General features: G+C 40.7%; 1 protein-coding gene across 3 annotated transcripts in view; it reads left to right on the top strand.

Annotated features, from left to right (window-relative positions):
• LOC123760663 (globin D, coelomic) overlaps positions 1 to 24,408 on the top strand; it is a 65,059-nt gene extending 40,651 nt beyond the window's left edge. Inside the window, exons 1-6 of one of the 3 annotated variants that reach the window (XM_045746437.2) lie at positions 6,480 to 6,714; positions 19,503 to 19,586; positions 20,937 to 21,097; positions 21,813 to 21,918; positions 22,469 to 22,588; positions 24,118 to 24,408. In XM_045746437.2, the coding sequence (XP_045602393.1) occupies positions 19,536 to 19,586; positions 20,937 to 21,097; positions 21,813 to 21,918; positions 22,469 to 22,588; positions 24,118 to 24,252 (573 nt within the window). In that variant the 5' untranslated portion in view covers positions 6,480 to 6,714; positions 19,503 to 19,535 and the 3' untranslated portion in view covers positions 24,253 to 24,408. Of the gene's footprint in view, positions 1 to 6,479; positions 6,715 to 8,531; positions 8,667 to 19,500; positions 19,587 to 20,936; positions 21,098 to 21,812; positions 21,919 to 22,468; positions 22,589 to 24,117 lie in introns of those variants that run through there. The other 2 variants (XM_045746438.2, XM_045746439.2) reach the window with 2 other exon arrangements.
• Positions 24,409 to 24,561: the final 153 nt, after the last annotated feature.

Below are 24,561 nucleotides of genomic sequence, written 5' to 3'. Positions count from 1 at the left end.
TCATACTCATCCCATGGGGAGTAGTGGACCTCATACTCATCCCGTGAGGGGTAGTGGACCTCATACTCATCCCATGAGGGGTAGTGGACCTCATACCCATCCCGTGGGAGGTAGTGGACCTCATACCCATCCCGTAGGGGGTAGTGGACCTCATACCCATCCCGGTGGCGGTGGTGGACCCCAATCCTGCAGGCAGTGGGGGGTGAGATAGTGAGAGCCTCGGAAAAACTCTTGTCGATGTTGCATGTCAGACAATTTTGAAACAAATAAAGACAAGAATCAAGTTGATCCAAGAGGGTGAAGAAAAGATTAAGAGAATGGCAATGGTGGACAGTAGTATTATGTTTGTAAATCAACTATGTATGTACTTTTCATGAATAAAAAAAAAATATTTATTATTTATTTATTTACTTAAGAATTATGCAATAATAAACAAATTTGTCCTTTGGCAGAGGAAAGTCTGCTTGGAAGGATTCAGTTTACATGAGATTAAGATTAGGATACAAATATATCTGGCAATACGGTGTTGATGTCAGTGAAAAAGATAAGGAGTGTAAATTATGTAGTATGTCGCACGCCCACACCTTAGATCATTATGTATTAGTGTCAACTTACTGATAACTATAGAAATAAGGAAATAAATAGTGTACCACATCAAATTGCTTGGATGTGTGATAATGGTATGATAGACAGAATACTTAGGAGCTGTGAGAATTTTGCCCCAAGAGTGTAACACTTATTATATATTGTGCTTACTATATTAACCTGCAATGTTAAATGTGATTTGTGTATTTGTACTCACTGGATTTGTGCGCTCCTTGAGGGACTTGAAGTAGAGGAGGGTAGAAGAAGCCTAAGCTACTTGATTGATGAAGATTAAGCCACCCAAAAGGTAGCACGGGCATGAATAGCCCGTAAGTGGAGGCCTTTTTGAGTCATTACCAGTATCAATAGATGATACTGGAGATCTGTGGAGGTGCGACTGCACCCTGCGTGACGGGAGATGTCTTCTGTGCCTAAGCTACTCTATTCTTATGTATTTTATTGTCTCAATAAACGTACTTGAACTAGACCCCCATTCCTATCCCGTAGGTGGTAGTGGACCTTATACCCATCCCGTTAAGATTGAACACCCAAGTGCATGAAGAGAGACCGTCGCTCTACCGCCCAATTAATAATCATTTGTGAATCTAATTACGCAGATTAATATCTCAATTCTCCTCTGTTATATATATATAGTCGTAATAGGTTGGCGCTTTCTCCTGATAGTTCCCTTTATTATTATTAATATTGACAAAATTAATATAAACTTGTGCTTAATCGAAGGAATTCATCAAGGTATTGTTACATGGAAGATACTGCTTGTATTCCCTGTCACACAGGACAGAGGATTATACATAAGACCATAGGTGTAAATTTTAGATTTAAACACTGTATTTCACAAAGTTACAATCTATTATGTTGACCAAACCACACACTAGAAGATGAAAAGACGACGACGTTTCGGTCCGTCCTGGACCATTATAAAGCGATTCTTCCCCGCGTTATTCTTACTCACCATCTGCTTGCAATCTACTACATCAGATATTATAGATGTTTTAATATATGAATATAACATAAGAACATAAGAACAAAGGTAACTGCAGAAGGCCTATTGGCCTCATACGAGGCAGCTCCTATCTATAACCATCCAATCCCACTCATATACATGTCCAATCCACGCTTGAAACAATCGAGGGACCCCACCCCCACCACGTTACGTGGCAATTGGTTCCACAAATCAACAACCCTGTTACCGAACCAGTATTTACCCAAGTCTTTCCTAAATCTAAACTTATCCAATTTATACCCATTGTTTCGTGTTCTGTCTTGTGTTGATACTTTTAATACCCTATTAATATCCCCTTTGTTATGTCTATTCATTTTGTCCAAATTTAGACAGAATGGAAGCAAAGCATCTATGGGATGAAATATCTAGAGCATCTAGATCTAACAGTATTTATGTCATGGGTGACTTTAATTTTAGCGGAATAAACTGGTTGAACAAAACAGGGAATAGTGAAGCAGAAGATTTTCTAGAATTAATTGACGATTGCTTTCTTACGCAACACATTAAGGAACCAACACGGGAAAATAATATTTTAGACTTAGTGTTAACTAACAGGGAAACGCAAATTAATGACATCGAAATAGGGAGTGAGCTAGGGAGCAGTGATCACAAAGAAATCAGATTTAGCATAGAATGGAATAGACCAGTAGGAGAAAATTCTGTTAAAGTGCCAGATTTTCGAAAAGCTGATTTTAATAGCCTAAGAAATTTTTTGGGTCAAATTGATTGGAATGGCTTGGGTATGGGGTGTGGGCCGGTCTTGGAGCGAGACATGAACCCAGCGATAGGTGACTTAAATGGGGATTTCGATGTGGATTCAATATATAACTTATTTAAGAATATTCTAAACAAAGCACAGGAACGTAGTATACCATACAAATTGAATAGATCGTATACTAATGACCCAAAGTGGATAACAAAGAATTTGAAGAACCTTATAGGTAAAAAGAGAGCTTGGTACAAAAGGATTAAAAATGGGGAGGTCACTTTAGAACAGGAATTCGTACAACTGGTTAGAAATGTTAAAAAAGATATAAGGAAAGCAAAAAGAAACTATGAAGTTCGCATAGCAGGGCAAGCAAAGACAAATCCTAAAGGGTTTTTTCAGTTATATCGTACTAAGACTAGGGAAAGGATAGGTCCATTAAAAACTGAGACAGGTCAAATAACAGATAGTGATGAAGAGATGAGTAGTATTTTTAATAAATATTTTGTATCTGTATTTACTAAAGAGGAACTTAACAATATGCCTTCAGCCGAACAAGTCTATGTGGGTGGGGACGAGGACAGGTTGACGAGTTTAGCAGTTACCAGGGAGGATGTTCTTAAACAAATAGTAAAACTCAAACCAAACAAATCCCCAGGGCCGGATGAAGTGTTTGCTAGGGTGCTTAAAGAATGCAAAGAGGAGCTTTGTGACCCACTGTCAACCATATTTAATAAATCAATAGAGTCAGGCAGAGTGCCAGAGTTTTGGAAAGTTGCTAATGTGATACCAGTTTTTAAGAAAGGAGATAGATCACTTGCGTCTAACTATCGACCAATTAGCCTAACGTCTATTGTGGGAAAGTTACTCGAATCTATAATAGCAAATAAAATTCGTCTTCATCTTGAAAAACATAAATTAATAATTGAGTCGCAACATGGTTTTATAAATGGCCGTTCATGTTTAACAAATTTGTTATCTTTTTATTCTAGCATTGTTGAGGCAGTTGATAGTGGTAAGGATTGCGATGTTGTATACCTTGACTTTAGCAAAGCTTTTGATACAGTGCCACATGAAAGACTGATTAAAAAAATAGAGTCTCATGGTATTGGGGGTGCTATATTAAGCTGGATTAGGGCATGGCTATACCAAAGGAAACAGAGAGTTAGTATAAATGGAATCAAGTCAGAGTGGGAAAATGTTGTAAGTGGAGTGCCTCAAGGCTCTGTCCTGGGACCTCTGTTGTTTATAATATATATAAATGATTTAGATTCAGGTTTGAGTAGCAACATTTGCAAATTTGCCGATGATACGAAAACCGGTAGGGAAATTAATTCGGAGGAGGACTCACTATCACTTCAAGTTGATCTAGATAGGGTTTTGAAATGGTCAAAGGATTGGCAGATGCAGTTTAATGCTGATAAATGTAAAGTTCTGAGGTTAGGTATTGATGATAGAGTTACAAGATACGAGCTAGATGGTGTTGTGATTGCGAAGTCGGATTGCGAAAGGGATCTGGGAGTTATGATTAGTAAGAATTTAAAACAAAAGGATCAATGCATAAATGTTCGTAATAAGGCAAATCGGACACTTGGATTTATTAATCGCAGCGTTAGTAACAAGACACCTGGTGTGGTTCTCAAGCTATATCTTGCTCTAGTTAGGCCCCATTTAGATTATGCAGTTCAGTTTTGGTCGCCATATTATAGAATGGATATAAATTCACTTGAACGTGTCCAGCGTAGGATGACTAAGTTAATTCCCCAAATTAGAAATCTTTCATATGAAGAAAGATTAACAAAGCTTAAGTTGCATTCACTGGAAAGGCGAAGAGTTAGGGGTGACATGATAGAGGTTTACAAGTGGATGAATGGACATAACCGGGGGGATATTAATAGGGTATTAAAAGTACCAACACAGGACAGAACACGAAACAATGGATATAAATTGGATAAGTTTAGATTTAGGAAAGACTTGGGTAAATACTGGTTCAGTAACAGGGTTGTTGATTTGTGGAACCAATTGCCGCGTAACATTGTGGAGGTGGGGTCCCTCGATTGTTTCAAGCACGGGTTGGACAAGTATATGAGTGGGATTGGGTGGTTATAGAATAGGAGCTGCCTCGTATGGGCCAATGGGCCTTCTGCAGTTACCTTTGTTCTTATGTTCTTATGTTCTTATTCATCCACTTCTAAACCTCCATCATGTCACCCAAAACTCTTCGCTATTTATGTTCTTATGCTCTTAAACTTACAGAGTATTGGGGATAGAATTTCTGAAATAAATGTAGCGTCGCCGATTTGACTAATGAGAGGCAGGTAATTAATCTTTTCAGTTCAAAAGTGGGATGCAACGAACAAAGTATTTTAAAATTCGGGAAAATCTCAACACCATCCAGCTCGTATCTTGTAATTTCTGTGTACCGTATTTTAAGGCATAATAAGCGAGGATTTATGTTCTATTGTTACAAAATATGATGCCTTGCAAGAATATATGCATATAAGGGTGACATGATAGAGGTTTACAAGTGGATGAATGGACATAACAAGGGGGATATTAATAGGATATTAGAAGAATCAACACAAGACAGAAACAATGGGTATACATTGGATAAGTTTAGATTTAGGAAAGTTTACTCAGGAAAAACCTGTGGTTGTTGATTTGTGGAACCAATTACCGCGTAACGTAATAGAAGTAGGATCCCTTGATTGTTTCAAGCGTAGGTTAGACATATATATGAATGAGATTGGGTGGATATATGTAGGAGCTGCCTCGTATGGGCCAATAGGCCTTCTGCAGTTACGTATATTCTTATGTTCTTACTGCAGATGTGATTGTTCCCCTGTAAAGGAAGAATAGTATGTATGAGCAGGACAGTTGAGGTTACTGCATGATTTTATAAATATAAAAATTCCTTAATTAAATACTCCGAATGTTCACTGTGATACCTTAGTAGTTAAGGATGGAGTGGCAGGATGTGGAGTCTTGATTAGGGAGAACACTGACATCGGCACCGTAGATATTCAGGCGATGAGTCACAATAACGTGGCTGAAGTATGTTGACCAGACCACACACTAGAAGGTGAAGGGACGACGACGTTTCGGTCCGTCCTGGACCATTCTCACAAACGACAAACGACTTGAGAATGGTCCAGGACATAAGAACATAAGAACAAAGGTAACTGCAGAAGGCCTATTGGCCCATACGAGGCAGCTCCTATCTATAACCACCCAATCCCACTCATATACTTGTCCAACCCGCGCTTGAAACAATCGAGGGACCCCACATCCACCACGTTACGCGGCAATTGGTTCCACAAATCTACAACCCTGTTATCAAACCAGTATTTACCCAGGTAAATCTAAACTTATCCAATTTATATCCATCGTTTTGTCCTGTGTTGATATAGAACATAAGGATGAAGGTAACTGCAGAAGGCCTATTGGCCCATACGAGCTCCTATTGGCAGCTCCTATTTATAACCATCCAATCCCACTCATAAAGGCCAATAGGCCTTCTGCAGTTACCTTCATCCTTATGTTCTATATCAACACAGGACAAAACGATGGATATAAATTGGATAAGTTTAGATTTACCTGGGTAAATACTGGTTTGATAACAGGGTTGTAGATTTGTGAAACAAATGACCGGGTAACATAATAGACGTAAGATGCCTTGATTGTTTCAGGCGTAGATTAGACATATATGAATGAGTTTGGGTGGATATAAATAGGAGCTTCCACGTATGGGCCAATGGGCCTTCTATAGTTTGCCTTCTTATGTTCTTATGTATATATTATAGTAAACAATGGAGGTATCAGATCAGAGCCCTGAGGCACCCCACTTGTCATGATTTTCCACTGGGATTTAACTTGTTTCTTTTGAAATAATCATGTGTGATCACTAGTCCATCGAAGATGGTTACATTTTGTTAGATAAATATATTATTATTATATATTTGTATATAGAATGAATAAATATACTGATATCTCCAATAAGGTTCTGTACGATAAAATACCGGTTAATGTCACATAAACCAGTTTCGACTGGGTATGATACTGTCATTAGACCATGAATTCTGACGAGGGGGGGGGGGGGCTCGGGTGCCGGGACGCTTCGTAACCCGGGCCCCAGCATAAAAATGGACGTGCGCAATTGCATCGTGTTAGTGTAAGAGGGAGGGTGCGGAGGTGAGACGCAGCAGAGCTATAAGTGCAACGGCGCGGCGTGGTTGTGCTTCCACAAGGACGGCATTCATTACCTCATCTCTTCTAAACTTGTGTTGCGGTGTGATTCAGAGCGCTTGGCCGGGACAGTCTTTGCTGAGTTGAAGAATCAGACTACTTGCCCTTACGTGTGTTCAGTAAGCAGGACGCACGCTTAAACTACTCACTTGAGGTAAGCACTAAAAATGTATACTCTGTTCTCTCTCTTAAATGTGTGGGACTTCGATGACGGTGATGCTTCGAGCCTCATATCTCGACAAGGCTGCAAGTGGTGAAACATTAAGACGACGAGAAAGTGTCTAGTCACTAGGACAATATAACAGATCAGAAGATGTAATCATATGACTGCTAAGAATACTAAGATTGATATTTCTAAATGTCAACGGGTTCATTTGATCTCCAGAAAGGTGGTGTGTTTCTACCCTTCATGTTTTTCAACACTCTTACGTCTTGGTACACTATGTTGATTCAGTGTGATGTAGATCAGCTTATTTGGTATTATTCACAGACCTTACTATATTTGGTAAGCAGTCTTGTTGATTAAGGATCAATAAAATGATTTATTGATCCTTGAAATTCTAATTTGTATTTCGTTGCCAAATCATTTATTAATATTCATTTGCGAGCCCATTTTGTTCAATAGTTTTGGTCGGGTTCTGAACTAATATAGTTCCTTCATACTAACGCGTAGTTCAGTTCCTCTGGCTCCCGCCAACAGGCCAAATCCCTTCACATGAATGAAGGCATTTGCATCTATCATCCCAATTGCTAGTAATTTTGACAGCTGTCACATGCTTGGTTTCAGCTACTGTTGATTATAGCAAGCAAACCTAGCAAGCTCTAGACTAGAAGTCTATCAGGTACTCACTGACCAACCAGCCAGTATTCTGTCGTCCTCAATGTAAACACACCGAAAATCGGTGTATATACAATTGTATATCTCCGCGATGCGCAAATGCTTTGAGTTGTCGTGTGTTTGTGTGTTTTTTAATTCTTCAAGCGTCCCGTATTGCTGATAATTCATCCTCATAGTAGCTCGTATATTTTTTAAATCTGTTTACTCTGTCACCTTCCTGTTATATGATAGCAGGTCTGCATGTGGCGCCGAAAAAAATAAAGACTACAAGAGTCTTTATTTAACGTAGTCGCTACAAGACTACGTGAAATTAGGCTAATTTCTTCCCTCGTAAGTGCTGGCTGGCTGGTAGTTCTACCAGAGATCAGTGTTGTCCATCCAAGCTTTTCGAGATAATTTAAAAAGGTAATGGTGAAACAAATCGAACAGTGTTGGGCTTTAATAAATCACTGGGCGATTTATTAAAGTGGCTGGGTGCGCACACATACGCATTACACGCAACGCATGCAGGCGCTGCACCTGCAAAACATATACATGACACAAAGCAAATGAGTTTTGCCTAATGACACTTCGTTGGTATAAATAATTGTCTGGCAGTTCGCTAATTACGCATTATATCATAAAGTGTGTGGAGGGAGTCCCGCGAAGTCTTTTTTTCAAGACCCCCCTCCCCACCTCCCCCCACCTAACCAACTATGAGTTGTAGCCTCTCTCACAACTCTTGCTCACTCCCTGTACTCAGTCACCCCCACCACTTTAGTCTCGTCATGATGAAAAGCCTAAAGTTGTGGGCGAGCATTTGTATATGCCTATTTTAGTTAGGCACATGCATATATTCGTGTCTGTAGTAGTAGTAAACGGATGTACGTTTTCTCACAACCTTGAAGATAAATTATGAGAGGAAAGAAAAGGTTTCCCATAGGAAGTGTCGAATTTCCTGCTGGTATCTAGTGGTATCTGGGCGGTTGTTCGTCGGGGTAACTATTATCTCCTCTCCTGACTCGCCTGAGTCATGATAAAAAACCTGATCACCTTGACGCATTTTCTTGAACCTCACCCACCTAGGTGAGGTTAAAAGGCAGTATCAGGCAGCTACTCATAATTATCTCAAACAGTGGTCGGGGAGAGATGGTGATAAGATAAGATAGTGTTAGAAGGTGCAGAAGAAAATCGTGTTTGACTGGGAGAGTTATTTAGTTTGGGTCGGTGAAGGCTACTGTACCGTGGCGTGTACACTGTGATCTGCAACGCAGCGTTCTCAACACAAGGTGTGTTGCCAGCTGGTGTGATGTGCTGCATGTGTTGGTCTTGTGTATAAGAATAGTGTGACACCTGTTGTGATAGTATGTACGGCAGTAATAATGTTTAGTATGTAAACATTATTTTTTTATTGTTTTATTAAGTGCACTAAATTATGCCCTATATTGCCAGTATTTGTATTCTGAAAACATTATTTCATTATTTGATTTAACAGCTTAAGGCCAACCACAACAACTTTGTCCTTAACATAGTCCATAACTATGCAAATTTTAAATATATATTACAGACCGTGACAATGTCTTTAGTAATAGCCAACTATTACTAAACTTTAGTTTAGTAATAGTTGTAGTTTTAGTCTTTAGTTTGTCTTTTTTTAGTCTTTAGTTTGCTAACCCAACTCCGCCCCTTCCTTCCCCCACCTCCGGTAATGAATGAAAGCCACTGATTACATTCGAGCTATTCTTGAATAATTTGTTCTCGCCTCGTAAACAGTGTTCAAATTGCTTAGAAATTCAAATGCTGTTCCCCCGCTCTCCACTTTTAAAGGAAAATACCACACATGTCTCAACTGATTGCGTTGATTGATTTATTTATTTATATACAAGAAGGTACATTGGGTTTGTGAGAATACATGGCATAGTATTTACAATCTTGTAAAGCCACTAGTACGAATCCACTTGATCGAATTGCACTTCGCTCACTTCCAGTATTCGAAGCATACAATTCTGATAGCCAGCCAGTCCTCATAATCAAAGGCCAAATCAATCCAGCCGCCAAACCGTCCTCAGACCTAGTCCATTCCATCCAGTGGTCGACCCCAAAAACGCATTCATCAATTTTAATATGCTGTTCAAAACAGGAATTTTGTTAACCCAAAGAGTAGCCTAAGCTACTCTATCCCTTTGAGATGTATTTTATTGTCTCGATAAACGAACTTGAACAGTGACGTACCGTGAAAGTGATGTACCATGAAACAGTGACGTACCGTGAAAGTGATGTACCATGAAACAGTGAAAGTGACACACAAGGTGAAAGTGAAACAAAGTGATGTATCGGTGAAGCGAACAGCGATGTAGGAGGGAGAAGAAAACAGTTAAGAAGGCACAGGCTGTGGGCGGCGGTCGATGGCGGGAGAGGCAACGGAAGAACGCGTTACAGACGGCCAAGAGGACGTGAAAGAAGGCTGGAGATGAGAGATTGTGACGGGGAGGAGGAGGAGGAGGTGCGGCCCCAGCAGGGGAGGGACAGGCGCTGATGAGCAAGGGGGAGGGTGGGGCCTAGATGAGAAAGGTGGGGGGGAGGGCACTGGAGTGGATGGAAGGAGAACTCGTCGCTAACGAGGAAGAAGGCAGGGTACGATGGAGAGGGAAAGATAGAGGAGACAAGTGTAAAGAGAGAGAGCGGCTGTGATATCTGCTTGGAGAGCAGAAAGGAAAAATGGAGAAAATTTAAGATGAAGGAATGGAACAGATAAAAGTACATGGTAAACAGGGAATACTTGATAATAATGTATTGAGGAAAACTGGGCAAGAAAGGAGGTGTCGAAGAGAGGGAAGATGAGACGTACGAGCAAAAATGGACACGTAGGAGGACAGTGAGTGTTGTTTATGTGAGAGGGTGATGTGGCCATCTAAAATAGATGGCCACATAAAGGGCCATCTATTTTAGTTAGTATCAGGTTGTTATTGCGCCCCCCATACATACACCATACACCTCCTGTGGGCGGTGGTGGATGGGCTACAACCACACAATTAAGGTTGCACAGGGAGATAATACTCATACTTTTATCTCAGTTCAGAACTTTAGGTCTCAGTTCAACCCTGGTCAAGGGATGTACTGGGGAAGGGTGTGGGGGTGGGGGGTCATACGTGAGCTCAAGTCATTATGGACCACTGACCATTATGGATATGGATAATGAATATTGTCACAATCGTCAAAATTATTCTGTCACAGTTTTGTACATATTTAAAAGATGCATACCTAAAGATTAACATAAAGATGTATACCCTTATCGGAGTACCGTATTTCTCGGTGAATACCTACTATGCTACTATGTCGTATCATAAAATGTTACATCATGACAACGGAAGCAGGACGGAAGCGGGCTGAAGCTTACGCTAGAAGCCTCTTGAAACCTCATATTTTTCTTCAATGTGAACACAAACGTTTATTTAAATTCACTGTCATTTCCTTCCTCCAGTATTACTACGAAAAATACACGCGTTTATGATGCAACGATTTATTTTGTCTATAATAGGAGATAATATATACATAGCATGTTAATTAATAGTATATATACTTTAATATATATATATATATAGTAAATTTGTGTGAAACTGTAAATTATTTTTACTTTCTTTCACGAGAAGCTATTAGTGGGAAATGTTGGAGGCTATTTCTCAGGACTGAGTGTTGCCACTGGGTGCAGTTAGTTTATTGTGCACCCCATACTTATCCTGTAAGCGGTAGCGCAAAAGGAATTACAGAGTTAGAGGTGGGCTGTACAGAGGATAGGCAGGGATGTGTGTACGGAAGAGATGAAGATTGATTGATGAAGATTAAGCCACCCAAAAGGTGGCACGGGCATGAATAGCCCGTAAGTGGTGGCCCTTTTGAGCCATTACCAGTATCAAGAGCTGATACTGGAAATCTGTGGAGGTGCGACTGCGTGACGGGAGATGTCTCCCGAACGACTATTTGGATGTTGTTGTTAAAGATTCAGCTACTCGGAACAAGTTCCAAGTAGCACGGGCTATGGTGAGCCCGTAACTTACCTGGCACAGGAGCGAGGCCAGTAGCACGGGCTATGGTGAGCACGGGTGGACTTGCATGGCACAGGAGCGGTGCTGAATGTGACAGAAGCGAGTCAGGGGATGTGTGTTACAGGGAACAGGAGAGACAATGGAGAGTACAGTTGAAGGTCAGGCGTGTTGATGAGGATGGAAGATTAGGGTGTCTTGGGTCTCTGAGGGTAGGGAAGAGTCACGGGGTTCCCCCTGGGAGGGGAAGGCAATTATGAGATGGGACAGTGGCAGCAGAGTGAAGTAGGCTAGGCTGCCCACCGCCAGCCGGCCGGGGTGGGCAGCCAAGCCCAGGTGGGTGACTGTCAGCACCCTCTCTCACTCCATATACAAACCCCCCTAAGTACTCCTGCCCACGGCCCCTCCTGTGTTACACGTCCTTAATTTTAACTTGTATTTTGGTGTCCACAAATATCACGATGCAGTGCGTATGAAAGCAATTTATATTTCCTAAAGATGCCTACAGAAAAAAGTACTTTCTTCTGAACCAACCCGTTCAAGTTTCCTCTTCAGAAATACACGCTCAAGTCCGTGTTGACGTCACCACCGTTCTGTTATCACCGGCAAAATGCTTCCACTGATAACAGAAAAGTAAAGGTCTTCAGAACACAACTTGATTGAGTTGACACGTCTTCCATGCCCACAAGTATGGGGTCCACTGCTGCTACAGTAATAATATGTTTTACTCACAAGTAGGTAGAATAAGATTGTGAGATTACATAAGATTGGCATGTTTACATTCTTGCAAAGCCACTAACACGCATAGCGTTTCGGATAGGTAAGAAGCCCACTTATGGGTATTGGGTCTACAGGATGGGTATGGGTCGCAGGTTGGGTAGGGGGTGCACAATAAATGAACTAAAGTAGTGTCCCGCTCAAGGAAGATGTAACAATATGTAAGAGTAACAGTAACTACTGAAGGAAGAAAGGTAGTGGTGGCCAGTTATTACCCGGAAAATATATGCAAAACATTACAAAATTAAGAAATGGTTTAAGGGCACTTTTGGGGGACGAGGAGGTCGTGGAGGGAGGGCACGAAGGAGGGCAGAACCTGAGGACGCCGGGTTGGCACAGGGCCAAGACAGAAGACAGTCTGCTCTCCCTGCCCCAGCTCCGTGCCAGTAAGGAGTGCATCACGTGACCATAAGTGCCGCCCACGTGGGTGAAGTCACGCCCCCCTCCAAGAGAAAGGGAACACTTGTTACCCCTCACAACTTATCCTCATTGAACGTACTGCATTTATTACACAACAGCCCCCGTAAACAGTTATACAATAGCGTTAAAATTGCCGTGGTTTAAGGAGATTAAAAACACCGCAATATTGACGCTTCATGGGCGTAATGATAATCTACCTCGGTAGATTGTAGTGTACCAGGAGTGTAGCCTAAGTTCTGGCTCAGTGCTTTAGGCTAAATCACTACTTTTTACGGAGAGCAAATCGAGATAACGGGCTCACACAACACGAAAGCAGTCTCTTATCCAAACAATTGGAGAGTATTATTAAGAGAGGGGAGAGTATATTAAGTGACGCAAGACTGAACTAGTTACAACCTTGGTTGTCAAGAAAGCTTTCGGTTGGCTCTGGCAGAGCCAACCGAAAGTTCAAAGTTTACCTGACCTACGACTTAGATGGTTACATCTAAAACCGTAACCAGTTACCTTCCATCATAACTTTTGACGAACAAGACCGTCGAAGACATGATGAAGTTATTAAAAATCTAACGAAGAACCTATTGCACGACGAGGTGGGAAAGGAAACTGGAATTCCATCCAATCTTGAGAAAATATACATTTCCGCCTTCGGGTGTTGCTCAAAGATATAACGATGACAGGCAGAATGCAGAATCTTCGTGTTGAGCGATGCCCGCCAGAAAAGTAAATAATGCAACTGTTTTTATAATCCACGACCATGAAGACACGTGCTGAGCCTAGCAAGCAAGGCAACCAAGCAACTTATTGAAGTGCATGTCATGACTACTCGTCTGCAACGGCTGTGTAACGAAGGGGAGTTACGCTATCGTGGACCCGATTGACAGGACAAGCATTTGGGCAATGATTCCGTTCACATGATACCTCATTACTGGAACTTCACCTAACAGTAAAATGGGTATCTGGAAGTTTGATTTCCGTTGTGGGCTGCATCCTGTGGGTGGCAGTAGTTGGCCCTACGCATGCACAGACACCCACCCACATGCATTAAACATCTGGAGGCTAGAAAAGCTGGTTCCAAGAGTTCAATCCTGCATGCACAAATCGGTGAGCATGTATACTCAGCTTCAGAAAGGTTCAGAAGTATGCTACCAGCCCTGGAAACACAAACCGTAACTGTCTCTATTTTCTGCTTGTTACAATTTGAAATAAAGTTGTTACATCTTGGCTTAACGTGTTTATGATGTATTAGAACGTTGTTACAACTTGCTATATTGGTTGTTTTAACTGGTTAGGTGTTAAAACTTGTTCGAACGTTGTAGCAACGTCGTAGTTTCGGTGTCAGTTTGGCGGGAGGTTAGTCCCTGAGGGGGTATGAACTACGAGGAAGGATTACTGGAACTAAACCCCGTGACACTGAAAGACAGAAGAGTAAGGGGAGACATGATCACCACCTTTAAAATTCTCAGGAACTGACAGTAGATAAAGATAAACTATTTAGCATGGGTGGTAAGCGAACAAGGGGACACAGGTAGAAACTTAGTACCAAAATGAGCCAGGCATTAGAAAGAATTTTCTCAGTATCAGAGTACAAATGGAATGCATTGGTATGTGATGTGGTGGAGGCAGACTCCATACAGTTTGAAATGTAGATATGATAGAGGCCAATAGGCTCGGGAATCTGTATATCAGTTGATTGAATGTTAAGAGGCGGGACTAAAGTGCCGAAGCTCAACCCCCGCAAGCATAATTAGGTGAGTACTCTCTCCACACATTAATACACTTCCCATGTTAACCAGGGAATTGGATTAAAGTTAGGGATTGACAGGGCACCACTCCTTAACTTCACTCCTTCTGTGTGTGCGTGTGTGTGTGCGTGCGCGCGCGCGTTTGGTAGGAGGACGGGTGGGTGGGGAGGAGAGGGATATATGGGCGCGGACTGCGGCGTTGCATCACCAGCCAATTACTGTGGGCGAGGTGGTCCTCTCAACCTACCCTCCAGTACTACCCACACGTCCTCCACCTCGTCCCTACATCTCTCTCCTCGCTTCTATCCACATTCATGTTTCCTCAACAATAAAATGGACGTTTCTGATGTTTTAAGCAATCTACATCTGTTAAATAGGATCTGTTCTGTTCTGTTCATTTGATACATCACGCTATTGTGATTTGTGTGTGTAATGGATGCCTGCTCTTATATCCGAGGAAGGAGGCCCAGACTCTTGGGTCCCGCCTTACGCAACTCGGACACGTGAAGCGTGTCAGAGTTGTAGGTGTGTTGTAGGGCAGTCAGGGTAGGCGCCAATACCTATAAGAAATATCGGCATATATTCCACATGTAGATTATTATCTATCTCTCCTACGCGAGAGGGAGCAACTATGAGAGGGGGAGGATGGGGATCTATGAGGGAGAAGATTGAGAGAGGGGGAGAAAGAGGGTCACCCTTCACTTCATGATATTTAACTTGGAGATCAAGGTACAGGTTGACCTCCACTCACATGAGGATTTAAGTGGGGTCTACTTTGCGAAATGAGCACACATATCAACCGCTTATTCTAGGTTTCTTCAACATATAATTTATATATCTTATTGTAACTGTTTTAATTTATTTTAGTGATCAAATATTTACGAAAAAGTCAGTTGATATAACCGAGAAGGCTCGGTTATATCAATTTATATAAAGTTCTCTAATTTGGATCGGGCTGAGTTTATTTATTAAATCAAACTAATTATTATATTACATTTCTTTAACGTTAAATAATCAGCACTTATTTAGTGTTATTATTTACGCGTAATATAAATTTGTATAATTATATAAATTAAGAAGTAAGTTTACATTATAGTATTCGTTATTGAAAATAATGTAAATGATCGGTGTTCCTGCTCTCCTGCGGACATCATTTTCTCGTCTTTCCCAAATTCCTAAATGCAGAACTGAGTTACTTTGGTGAGTACTTTGTCTAGCGTTCTGTGAGCATAACAAAGTTGTTCTTATTTGTCCAGATGATCACTCTATCACGAAGTCCAAAGCTTTTTACACACTGGTAAAAAAAAATTCAATTTCCGTTGCCTTGTCCTTGTGGTTAAAGGTAACAATTGAGTCCTAGGCTAGGGTGAATTATTACAGTGACTGCATTGTTAGGGGCTCCCTGCGGACTGTTGTTCTTATGTCAGGGTTTATGATCATGGTGGCCTCTACATGAAGGATAGACAGGTAAAAATATACATTTCCGCTGCCTTGCTAAGTGGTTAAAGGTATCAGTTAGTCTCAAACTGAAGATCTGTTTCTGTCGGCCATAATTGTAGCTTATTATATATAATTTGAGATGATTGTAGATAATTAGCTTTACTTGTCCAAGTGTTCTTGTTAGTTGCTATGGCTATTGTGGAACTGTGCTTTTTCTTATGTTATCTTTACAGCTAGGATTTATTCTGAATTTATTTAAAACTATTTTGTGTTTGGACAATGAATGTTTGGACATTCATTCATTCTTCAGCCGGCCCCGGCTAGAGAAGTTATAGAACTTCAGAGACCCTCTCCAGGTAAAATATGGATTTTGGAAAGTCTAACATATAGAGCTCGCAAAATGAATACCTCCATATTGAATTTCCTTACAACTCCCTCTCTTAAGAATAAATGCTCCATTTATTTGGAGCCGGGCTCTGCACTTTGCTCCGGCAATATTTCTAGTGCTTGCTGGGAGAGTATGGACTCCTGATGTTCAGACAGTGCTCTATGGCTGTGCCTATGGTCTCGACTTTTCACTGGTTCTATTCTGAACAAATCCACAGGATCCGTGATGAGGGTTCGAACCTATGCGCTGGGTGTTCGCAGGCACCCTCATTAAAAAAGAATTGCAAAGTGGGATACAACTGAACCCACTAGGATTCCCTCGGCTTCCACTGAAGCCGAGGGAATCTTCACACAAGCTTCAAGAAGCTTCACACAATTTCCCCATGCACTCGGGCTTCTATGATTTTGTCACAGTGGTCGAGTAGTTGGGAAAGACAAGATCTTCCCGCTCTAAATCCATGTTGACTTGGACTGAGAAGATTACCGTTTCCCAGAGACCCGGAGATTTATGGAAAGCAATGAACTGGATGTAAGGTCTTGGTCGGGCGGATTACTTTACTCACCAGACTTGTGAATCTTGTCTACCTGTTTTTAGAATCTCAGATTAGTGTTGAGAACTCCATGATAAGTCTTCTGCGAGTTGACCTGTATTGGTGAATCTCACTTGTATGTATGTACTTTACCTGAATAAATATTTGTATTTTTGTATTTGTATTGACCAGTATTGAGCATTGAGGGGCCCGGTTATATCATAATTGACCAGTATTGATCACTAAAAGCTCGGTTCAATCATAGTGGTAACCATCAAGCAGTATTGATATTCGATTGTTGGTTCTTTACCGCGTGGCTGTCGCTGCCTCCCCTCACTGGCAACATAATGAGACCCACACTCTGCGTCAGGCTGCTCTCCCACACTCTGCGTCAGGCTGCTCTCCCACACTCTGCGTCAGGCTGCTCTCCCACACTCTGCGTCAGGCTGCTCTCCCACACACTGCGTCAGGCTGCTCTCCCACACTCTGCGTCAGGCTGCTCTCCCACACTCTGCGTCAGGCTGCTCTCCCACACACTGCGTCAGGCTGCTCTCCCACACACTGCGTCAAGCTGCTCTCCCACACACTGCGTCAGGCTGCTCTCCCACACACTGCGTCAGGCAGCTTTTGACGTGCCTTTTGATGTGTCTTCCGTTCACAGGAAGTGTATGGTGTGCACAAGTTAGCCATTTATCCAGCTTTGAATAGGGTTGTTATTGTGCAACAATGTCCACCCTAGAGAGCCTAGTCTTGGTATATTCATATGGTATTTCACTAGTTTGGAACGTTCTTGTTATCCAGCCTGTCATTTTTTAGCTGCTTTATTGTGTTTCATAAGGTCTTCCGGCATTACTTCCAGATCCTTTACATTGTTTTTTCGTTCCATAGTGTGATTTGACTTCGCTTTATATGTAGTTTCAGTTTTTTCCCTAGTGCAGGAGCTGGAACTTATCTTCATTAATCATTATTTTCCTTGGCTCATTGAAAGACCTGATTTACATGACTGGAGGTTTGCTGTGTTCTCTATATTGTCTCATAAAAAGCGGTGTCATCGGCAAAGGATGATACGGTACTATTGTTTGTGTACTTGTCTATATCCGATATGATAACGAGAAAAATACTGATCAAGCTTTTTGACGGTAGAAGTCCCTGAGGGACTAAGCTTTTAATGGTAGATAATGATAATTTAATGGTAGACTATTACGCGTTTGGTTCTGTTCTGTGAAATTGAATCGCCGTTTTTCTATTTTTTCAGTAATGTTTTTCAGCTTATTACATTACAGCGCGCGCATTAAGGTTCATGCTGCTATAACACCAAGGTCACATTTGTCGAAAGATTTAGAAAAATCTGTGTATGTTACATTATCAGTTTTCCTGTCTTCCACGGCACCTAAGATCATGTCATAGTGGTCCAGCAATTGTGAGAGGCAGGATCGGCCTGTTCTGAACCCATGTTCTCCGGGGTTATGGAGATGTTATGATTCCATGTGATTTGTGATTATACTTCTTTACACACTCCTGGCTCCCCTACCACCACACTGTATCAGGTCTGTTACTCTGGGGTCAAAGGGAGGTGGGCCAAAACGCACGAGTCAAGATGCTGGAGTCATAGGGCGTGATTCAAGGGGGTGTGAAACAAGGGGGGAGTAGAAGAACTCTCAGAACCCCATCCAGCAGTTATCAAGCACGTAAGGGGCGTGAGCTCAGGAGCGGGAATCAAGTCAAGGGACTTGAGTCAAAGGACGTGGTTCAAGGGGCGTGAGTTATAATAATAATTCTAATAATATATTAATTTTTATTAATAAGAATGTGAACAAAACATAAAAGGGGCAATTGTAGGGACAAGGGTTACCCATACAAATGAGACTCAAAGCGTTTCGGGAAAATTTAGAATAATTTAAATACAAAATTATTTATATATATATATATATATATATATATATATATATATATATATATATATATATATATATATATATATATATATATATATATATATATATATATATATATATATATATATATATATATAAAAGGGTAAACAATACTAAAAGAGCAGTAAGCTTTCATACCCCAGGCTCCAGCACCCACTTAGACATCATTGAACTCCCTTCCACTCCCCCCCTCTAATGTTAATGCTATGTATTTTACCAACATTACCGCTGCGCTACGGCGTGTTGCAATTATTTGTCTTAAAACAAAATCATCTGGTAGCATATCGCACGTATTGATCTGCGGCACTTAATAACGTGTCGGGGACCTGGAGTGGGCATTACTGCATCGATGTCGTGGCAGATGAAGACCATCAACCCACTAGATTTTGTACACTTCCACCACCTTGCTATGGTGGGCTGTTTTACTCCACTGGTAATGCGTGTGTGTATGTATATATACACGCACACACATACACACTTAGGTAATTACACACATACGTACATACATATGTTATTCTAGGCCTAGGAATATTTATGTTTGGTTTTTAGCTTTGTTTCGTACATTCTTCGCATCTCAGTTACAAAAGTACTATCTGAACAGACATCATCGTCCAATGTGTGTATCTCACCTTTACCGTGTCTCTCATTGTCAAACATATAACAGGGCGCCGCAATTCACAGCTTATATAGTGCACTTCCATTCATTTCTTAATGACCAAATTTAAATTTACATAATTAGTAAGATTAGAAAATACATGCTGCCACAGTACTGCACGGAGTAATCATACAAGACGTATAATTCTGTGTTTATCGTGTTTAGGCTGAGTGAAATGACCTCTTTGTGTTGTGTTGCAGATAACGCAGTGAGCAGCTGACATAGCCAGAAGCATGGGAGGTATTCTCAGTGGACTGTGGGGCTGGATCGTCCCCAACTCTAAGGTAAGTGTCTTAGTTGTTAAGGTATCCCCCACTGTGATGGACGTAGCTCACGCACAGGATAGTAATATGCTGTGCATCAGTACACAGTGTAGAATAACCAACTGTATAGTAAGGCAGAACTATTCGTGTCGACATCTGGGGATGAGGGAGTACTAAATGGAAGGACGGCTATTATTGCTACATGAATGGTCGACATATGGCGGGATGTTAGGTGGGATTAGGATGGATGGAGGAGGCTGGTGGGGATCATAGGTGGATGATCCCACCAGCTTTAGCTGCACTAAAGCTGTCGTGCAGCTGCATTCTATAAGTAGTTGAGGGTTCAAGTGCTGCTGACTCGAGTGGGCCAGTGACCAGTCCAGTTGTCCAGTCGAGTGGGCCGGGACACAGTGGGCCAGTCAGAGGCTTAGGGGTCTTGCAAGCATATCCTGAATTCAATACACATAATCTATTTTAGGCCTGGATAAAATAGGTTAGGTTATTGCTGTCTTTCTCGAGCCCTGTACAAAATAAATAGTTTAAAACTGACGCATTTTTGGTTGTAACAGCCCGTATTTTGTATTACTGATAGGCCTCAAGTCCAACATTTGGTATATATTTCAATGTTGATGTGTTAATAAAATAAAGGGCACATTTTACTAATTAAGTCCCACGGCACGAAATACACAGCATTTCACATTAAACGAATGAAAGTCGAGTTGAAGAGCACTCGAGCAACTGAGGTTAGGAGAAGGTAAAACCGGGAGAGCGGTAACCATGTGAAGACATGAAGACTTAAGTGTAAACAGGAACGAGAAGTTTTCAGCAGCATGTATAAAGACTGGGGTGAATATCTGACATGTTTATACCCCACAACTCTCCGCTGGAGAAAAGCACTCTTAACTTTTTTTTATTGGAACACAATAACGTTGGTAGGTTGGTATAGTACCATATGACAAGAGTACAGGGAAGACGGGACACCACGAGCGTAGCTCTCATCCTGTAACTACACTTAAGATAATTACACATTTCCCGTGAATCAATTTACCATTATCAATCTCAGGATTTTATCCTTTACATACAATTTGCTTTTAATGAATTAATACAATAGAATATCAAAAGCCGATCCTGCAGAAAGCAAGACTTGTAGCCGCACCCGGCCAGTCTTAAGGAGAACCTGTATTGTCAAAGAGACCTGTCACCCATGCTTCCCTTGTTTATTATAAAGTGATCGAACCACGTCTTTTAGCTTTTTGACATTATAAAAAATTAATTAGTAGAAATATAATAGTACTATTTATTGTTGAAGAGAAATACTGCTTGTTTAAATTATGCCTGCATACATATAAGTAATTCACGTGTTGTTTACAGGTGAAGGCGATGACCTTCCCGGAAGAGGACGACCTTGGCCCTGGCGCAGACGTGGCCGACCCTACCACAGGCCTTACACTACGCCATCGCACAGCTATGATCAGGACCTGGGACCTGGTGCGACCTGACATGAAGGTCCATGGTGTCAACTTCTTCCTCAGGTCAGGCTTATGTTGTCATCATCATTGATCAGACTCATGCTGCCATTCAACCCTACTTAGCGAAGTCAGATTTATGCTGCCATCATATTACTCAGGCTACACTCATGCTGTCAACAACTTTGCTCTTTGCTCTTATTATCTTATATGGCCAGATAATTGATGGCATCATAATCCTTTGGTTAGATTCTTGCTGTCATCTTCATTAGGTTAGAATCTCGGGTTCTAAATTAGAATCTTTCTAATTCAGGTAAGTTCAGAATAATCAGGTAAATTAGAATCTCTGTAGAATCATCCCCTTCATCGGGTCGGAACCTTTCGCATATCACCTTCCTCATGTCGGAACCTTGCTACCATCACCTTCCTTGGGTCTTAACAGTGCTTTCGTCACCTTTCTCGGGTCGGAACCTTGGATGTCATCAACTTCCTCGGGTCGGACCTTGATGTCATCAACTTCCTCGGGTCGGAACCTTGATGTCATCAACTTCCTCGGGTCGGAACCTTGATGTCATCACATTCCTCAGGTCAAAACCTTGCTGTCATCACCTTCCTGGAGTTGGAACATTACTGTTATCACCTTCCTTGGGTCATGTGAAGCTTGTTTCAATTTTACTTGGGCGGAGTATGAGAACCTTGCTGTCACCATCGTGTGCTTATTTGCAGTATAATCTTAAATTATATATTTTTTTACCTCTGACATTTATACTTTAATTTTCAGACTGTTCCAGGATGAACCAATCATACAGACCAGGTTTAAAGGGTTTGCCGGCGTACCAGAGGCAGAGCTGCGTAAGAGCAAGCGTCTTGTTGCTCATGGTACCACGGTGAGTTCCCCCTCGCTCTTTCATGGCACTGCAGTAAGCACAACTCATTTCCCTGGACCTGTTTACTATGACACTGGAGTCAGTTCCACACCTTCTCATGGACCCCTCCATTCCTTTTTGCTATGGCTCTGCAGTTATGTCCAAAAAATGCTTATTTTTGTTAAGATTTTCTATTATAATCAGCATCAAGATGATTTAAGTAATATTTAAATATTGTTGGACTGAGTGAAATTTTAATTGTCGTCAAACTCAAAAGAAAATTAGCATTTTTCAAAAATTCTTATTATCATTATTTCATTATAAGGTTATTAAAACAATATTTAAGGATACCATTTATGATATCCTTATCATAATCCTTATCCTTATCAATCACCATGGAGAAATGGCCAGTATTGAACTGACTAATGTAAAACAGTCAATTATATACAGTATTGTTAATTCCCCCTTGTCCCACTATTTTTTCCCAACATGCACACATCATATATTGTACTGTGTACAGTATATTAAAAATGATATTTACTTCTTACAAGCTTACATTTTCCGTTCCCAGGTAATGATGGCAATAACTAGCATGGTGGACAACTTGGATGATGTGTCAGTGTTGGTGGAGCTCCTCAAAAATACAGGTGCCAACCACAAGAATAGAGGAATACCCAGGGAAGACTTTGCGGTAAGGGAAAGGACAGTCTCTCGTTATTTTATCTTTTATAGTCTAGAATTTACCTGTATTTACACTACTGAGCTCAGTGAGGACAGGAAACCAGCACCTTGAGAAAGGCCCCCCCCCCTTCCATTTGTTTTGATGATTTGCTCAAACTGGATTTTTAAGTTCTGAACTCTGTTCAGCAGTTATATTCAGTAGAGTTATAGAACAGAGCTGAACTCTGTTCAGCAGTTATATTCAGTAGAGTTATAGGCGGTTTCATAAGTTTATATCTCTTCCATTTTCAGTCCTACACCATGGCTTGTACATTCAAGTACAGTCTTGTACGGTCAAGAAATCGGTCGACAATACATGTCGACCGATTTCTGTCAAAATTTGCACTATATGCAGATAGTCATACGTATGAAAATATGCAGATAGGCATACGTTCAGTAAGGTGTACAAGTTTTATGCAAATCGCCCGATAAAAAATATGAGAACAAAAATAGAGAAAATAAATAAAAAAAATCTAAATTTTTTTTTACTAAATTTTTTGGGGAAAAACTAATTATTAAAATACTATATTATATGCTATTGTGATAGCTTAGAGTCATAGACATGATTTCAGTTGACACTTGTGTTTGATGTTAATTTTTTGATGGAAAATTGTTGACACATAATTCAATATTTTTTTCTCCCTTCCTATTTATGCTACAATGCTGAGATTTGGACCAGTTGAACCCAAGTTGGACCGAGCCACTAGCCCGCATAGCATTTCAGGCAATTAATTTTAATTTTCCCAGGAATATGACTGGCCAAGTTGTTTAACAACCAGGTACCCATTCACTGCTGGGTGAATAGGTGTCAAGTTAATGGTTGGCACACAGCCCATCCTCCCCAACCAAGATACGAACCTAGGCCAAATCGCTCGTGAAGAGTGGGGGGCAAGTGTCTTACAACTGTGCCATGGGGATTGTAATTCAATCGTGAATCCTGGGTTGAAATTCTAGGTAGTTTCTTTGATGCAGATGACGTCGTTTCACTGCAAAACACGGCTATGGTTGAATAACAAGAAGAGATATAGTATTTCACTGTGATATGCAAATTTTTCAAGTGTTTCATGAAAAGTTTCCTGAAATCTTCATCTAGATATCTTGGTTACCATTTCCAGAATCTTTTTGAAAGCATCTACATAGGGTCTATGTAAATAGAGTAGATAGATTTTTTTAAGTTTTTGATAAGGTATCGCATAAAAGATTGGCCTAGAACTACAAATAGATAGAATGAGTGGCAAAAATACTGAAATAGTTCTCTGTTTTCTTAATGTTACCCTTAATTTGGTCAAATTTATTTTCATAGTATTTTATTTTGGCTCTCCTAATTACTTTACATCATTGATGAGTATCTCCTTGAAACTTCTTTGGAGATGACCTCTTACCTATACTTCTTCTCATTGTCATGTCTTTTATTAATGTTTTATTAATTTGTTACAATGTAACACAGATGCAAGTATCAAGTATATATTTCTCAACGTGTTTCTACTCTCTTCTTAACAGAAATTGTTCCCTGTGCTACTTAATTTTCTCCGAGATAGCCTGGGATCTGCATGGACACCAAAGGCTGAAGAGGGCTGGAAGCAGGCATGCAAAGTTATAAATGCTGTCATCGTTTCTGCATATGATAGCCCGTGATTCACAGCGCTCTTGAGTGCAAACTGTATTCTAGGTTTAATGATTTTGTATCTAATATCCTACCAAATATTATTGGTATTCTGTATGGGATAATGTACTCATGTAATGTTCTAATATTAAGTATGTATTTAGTATAAGAAATAATTTGAAAATTTATACTGTATTCTCAATATCCTCAATTTAATGCTGATTTTATTAATTTACTGAAGTGCTACATAAAACATTAATGTTTTTCACAAGATATACACAAAAATTAACAAAACGAAAGCTAGTTTGACAAACCCTTGACTGTTATCACAAACTAAATAC

This window comes from Procambarus clarkii, chromosome 21 (genome assembly GCF_040958095.1).
Source record: "Procambarus clarkii isolate CNS0578487 chromosome 21, FALCON_Pclarkii_2.0, whole genome shotgun sequence".
In the NCBI taxonomy this organism is placed as follows: domain Eukaryota; kingdom Metazoa; phylum Arthropoda; class Malacostraca; order Decapoda; family Cambaridae; genus Procambarus; species Procambarus clarkii.
Note: the sequence above shows the minus strand (reverse complement) of the source record. Positions and strands in the feature narration are given on the sequence as shown.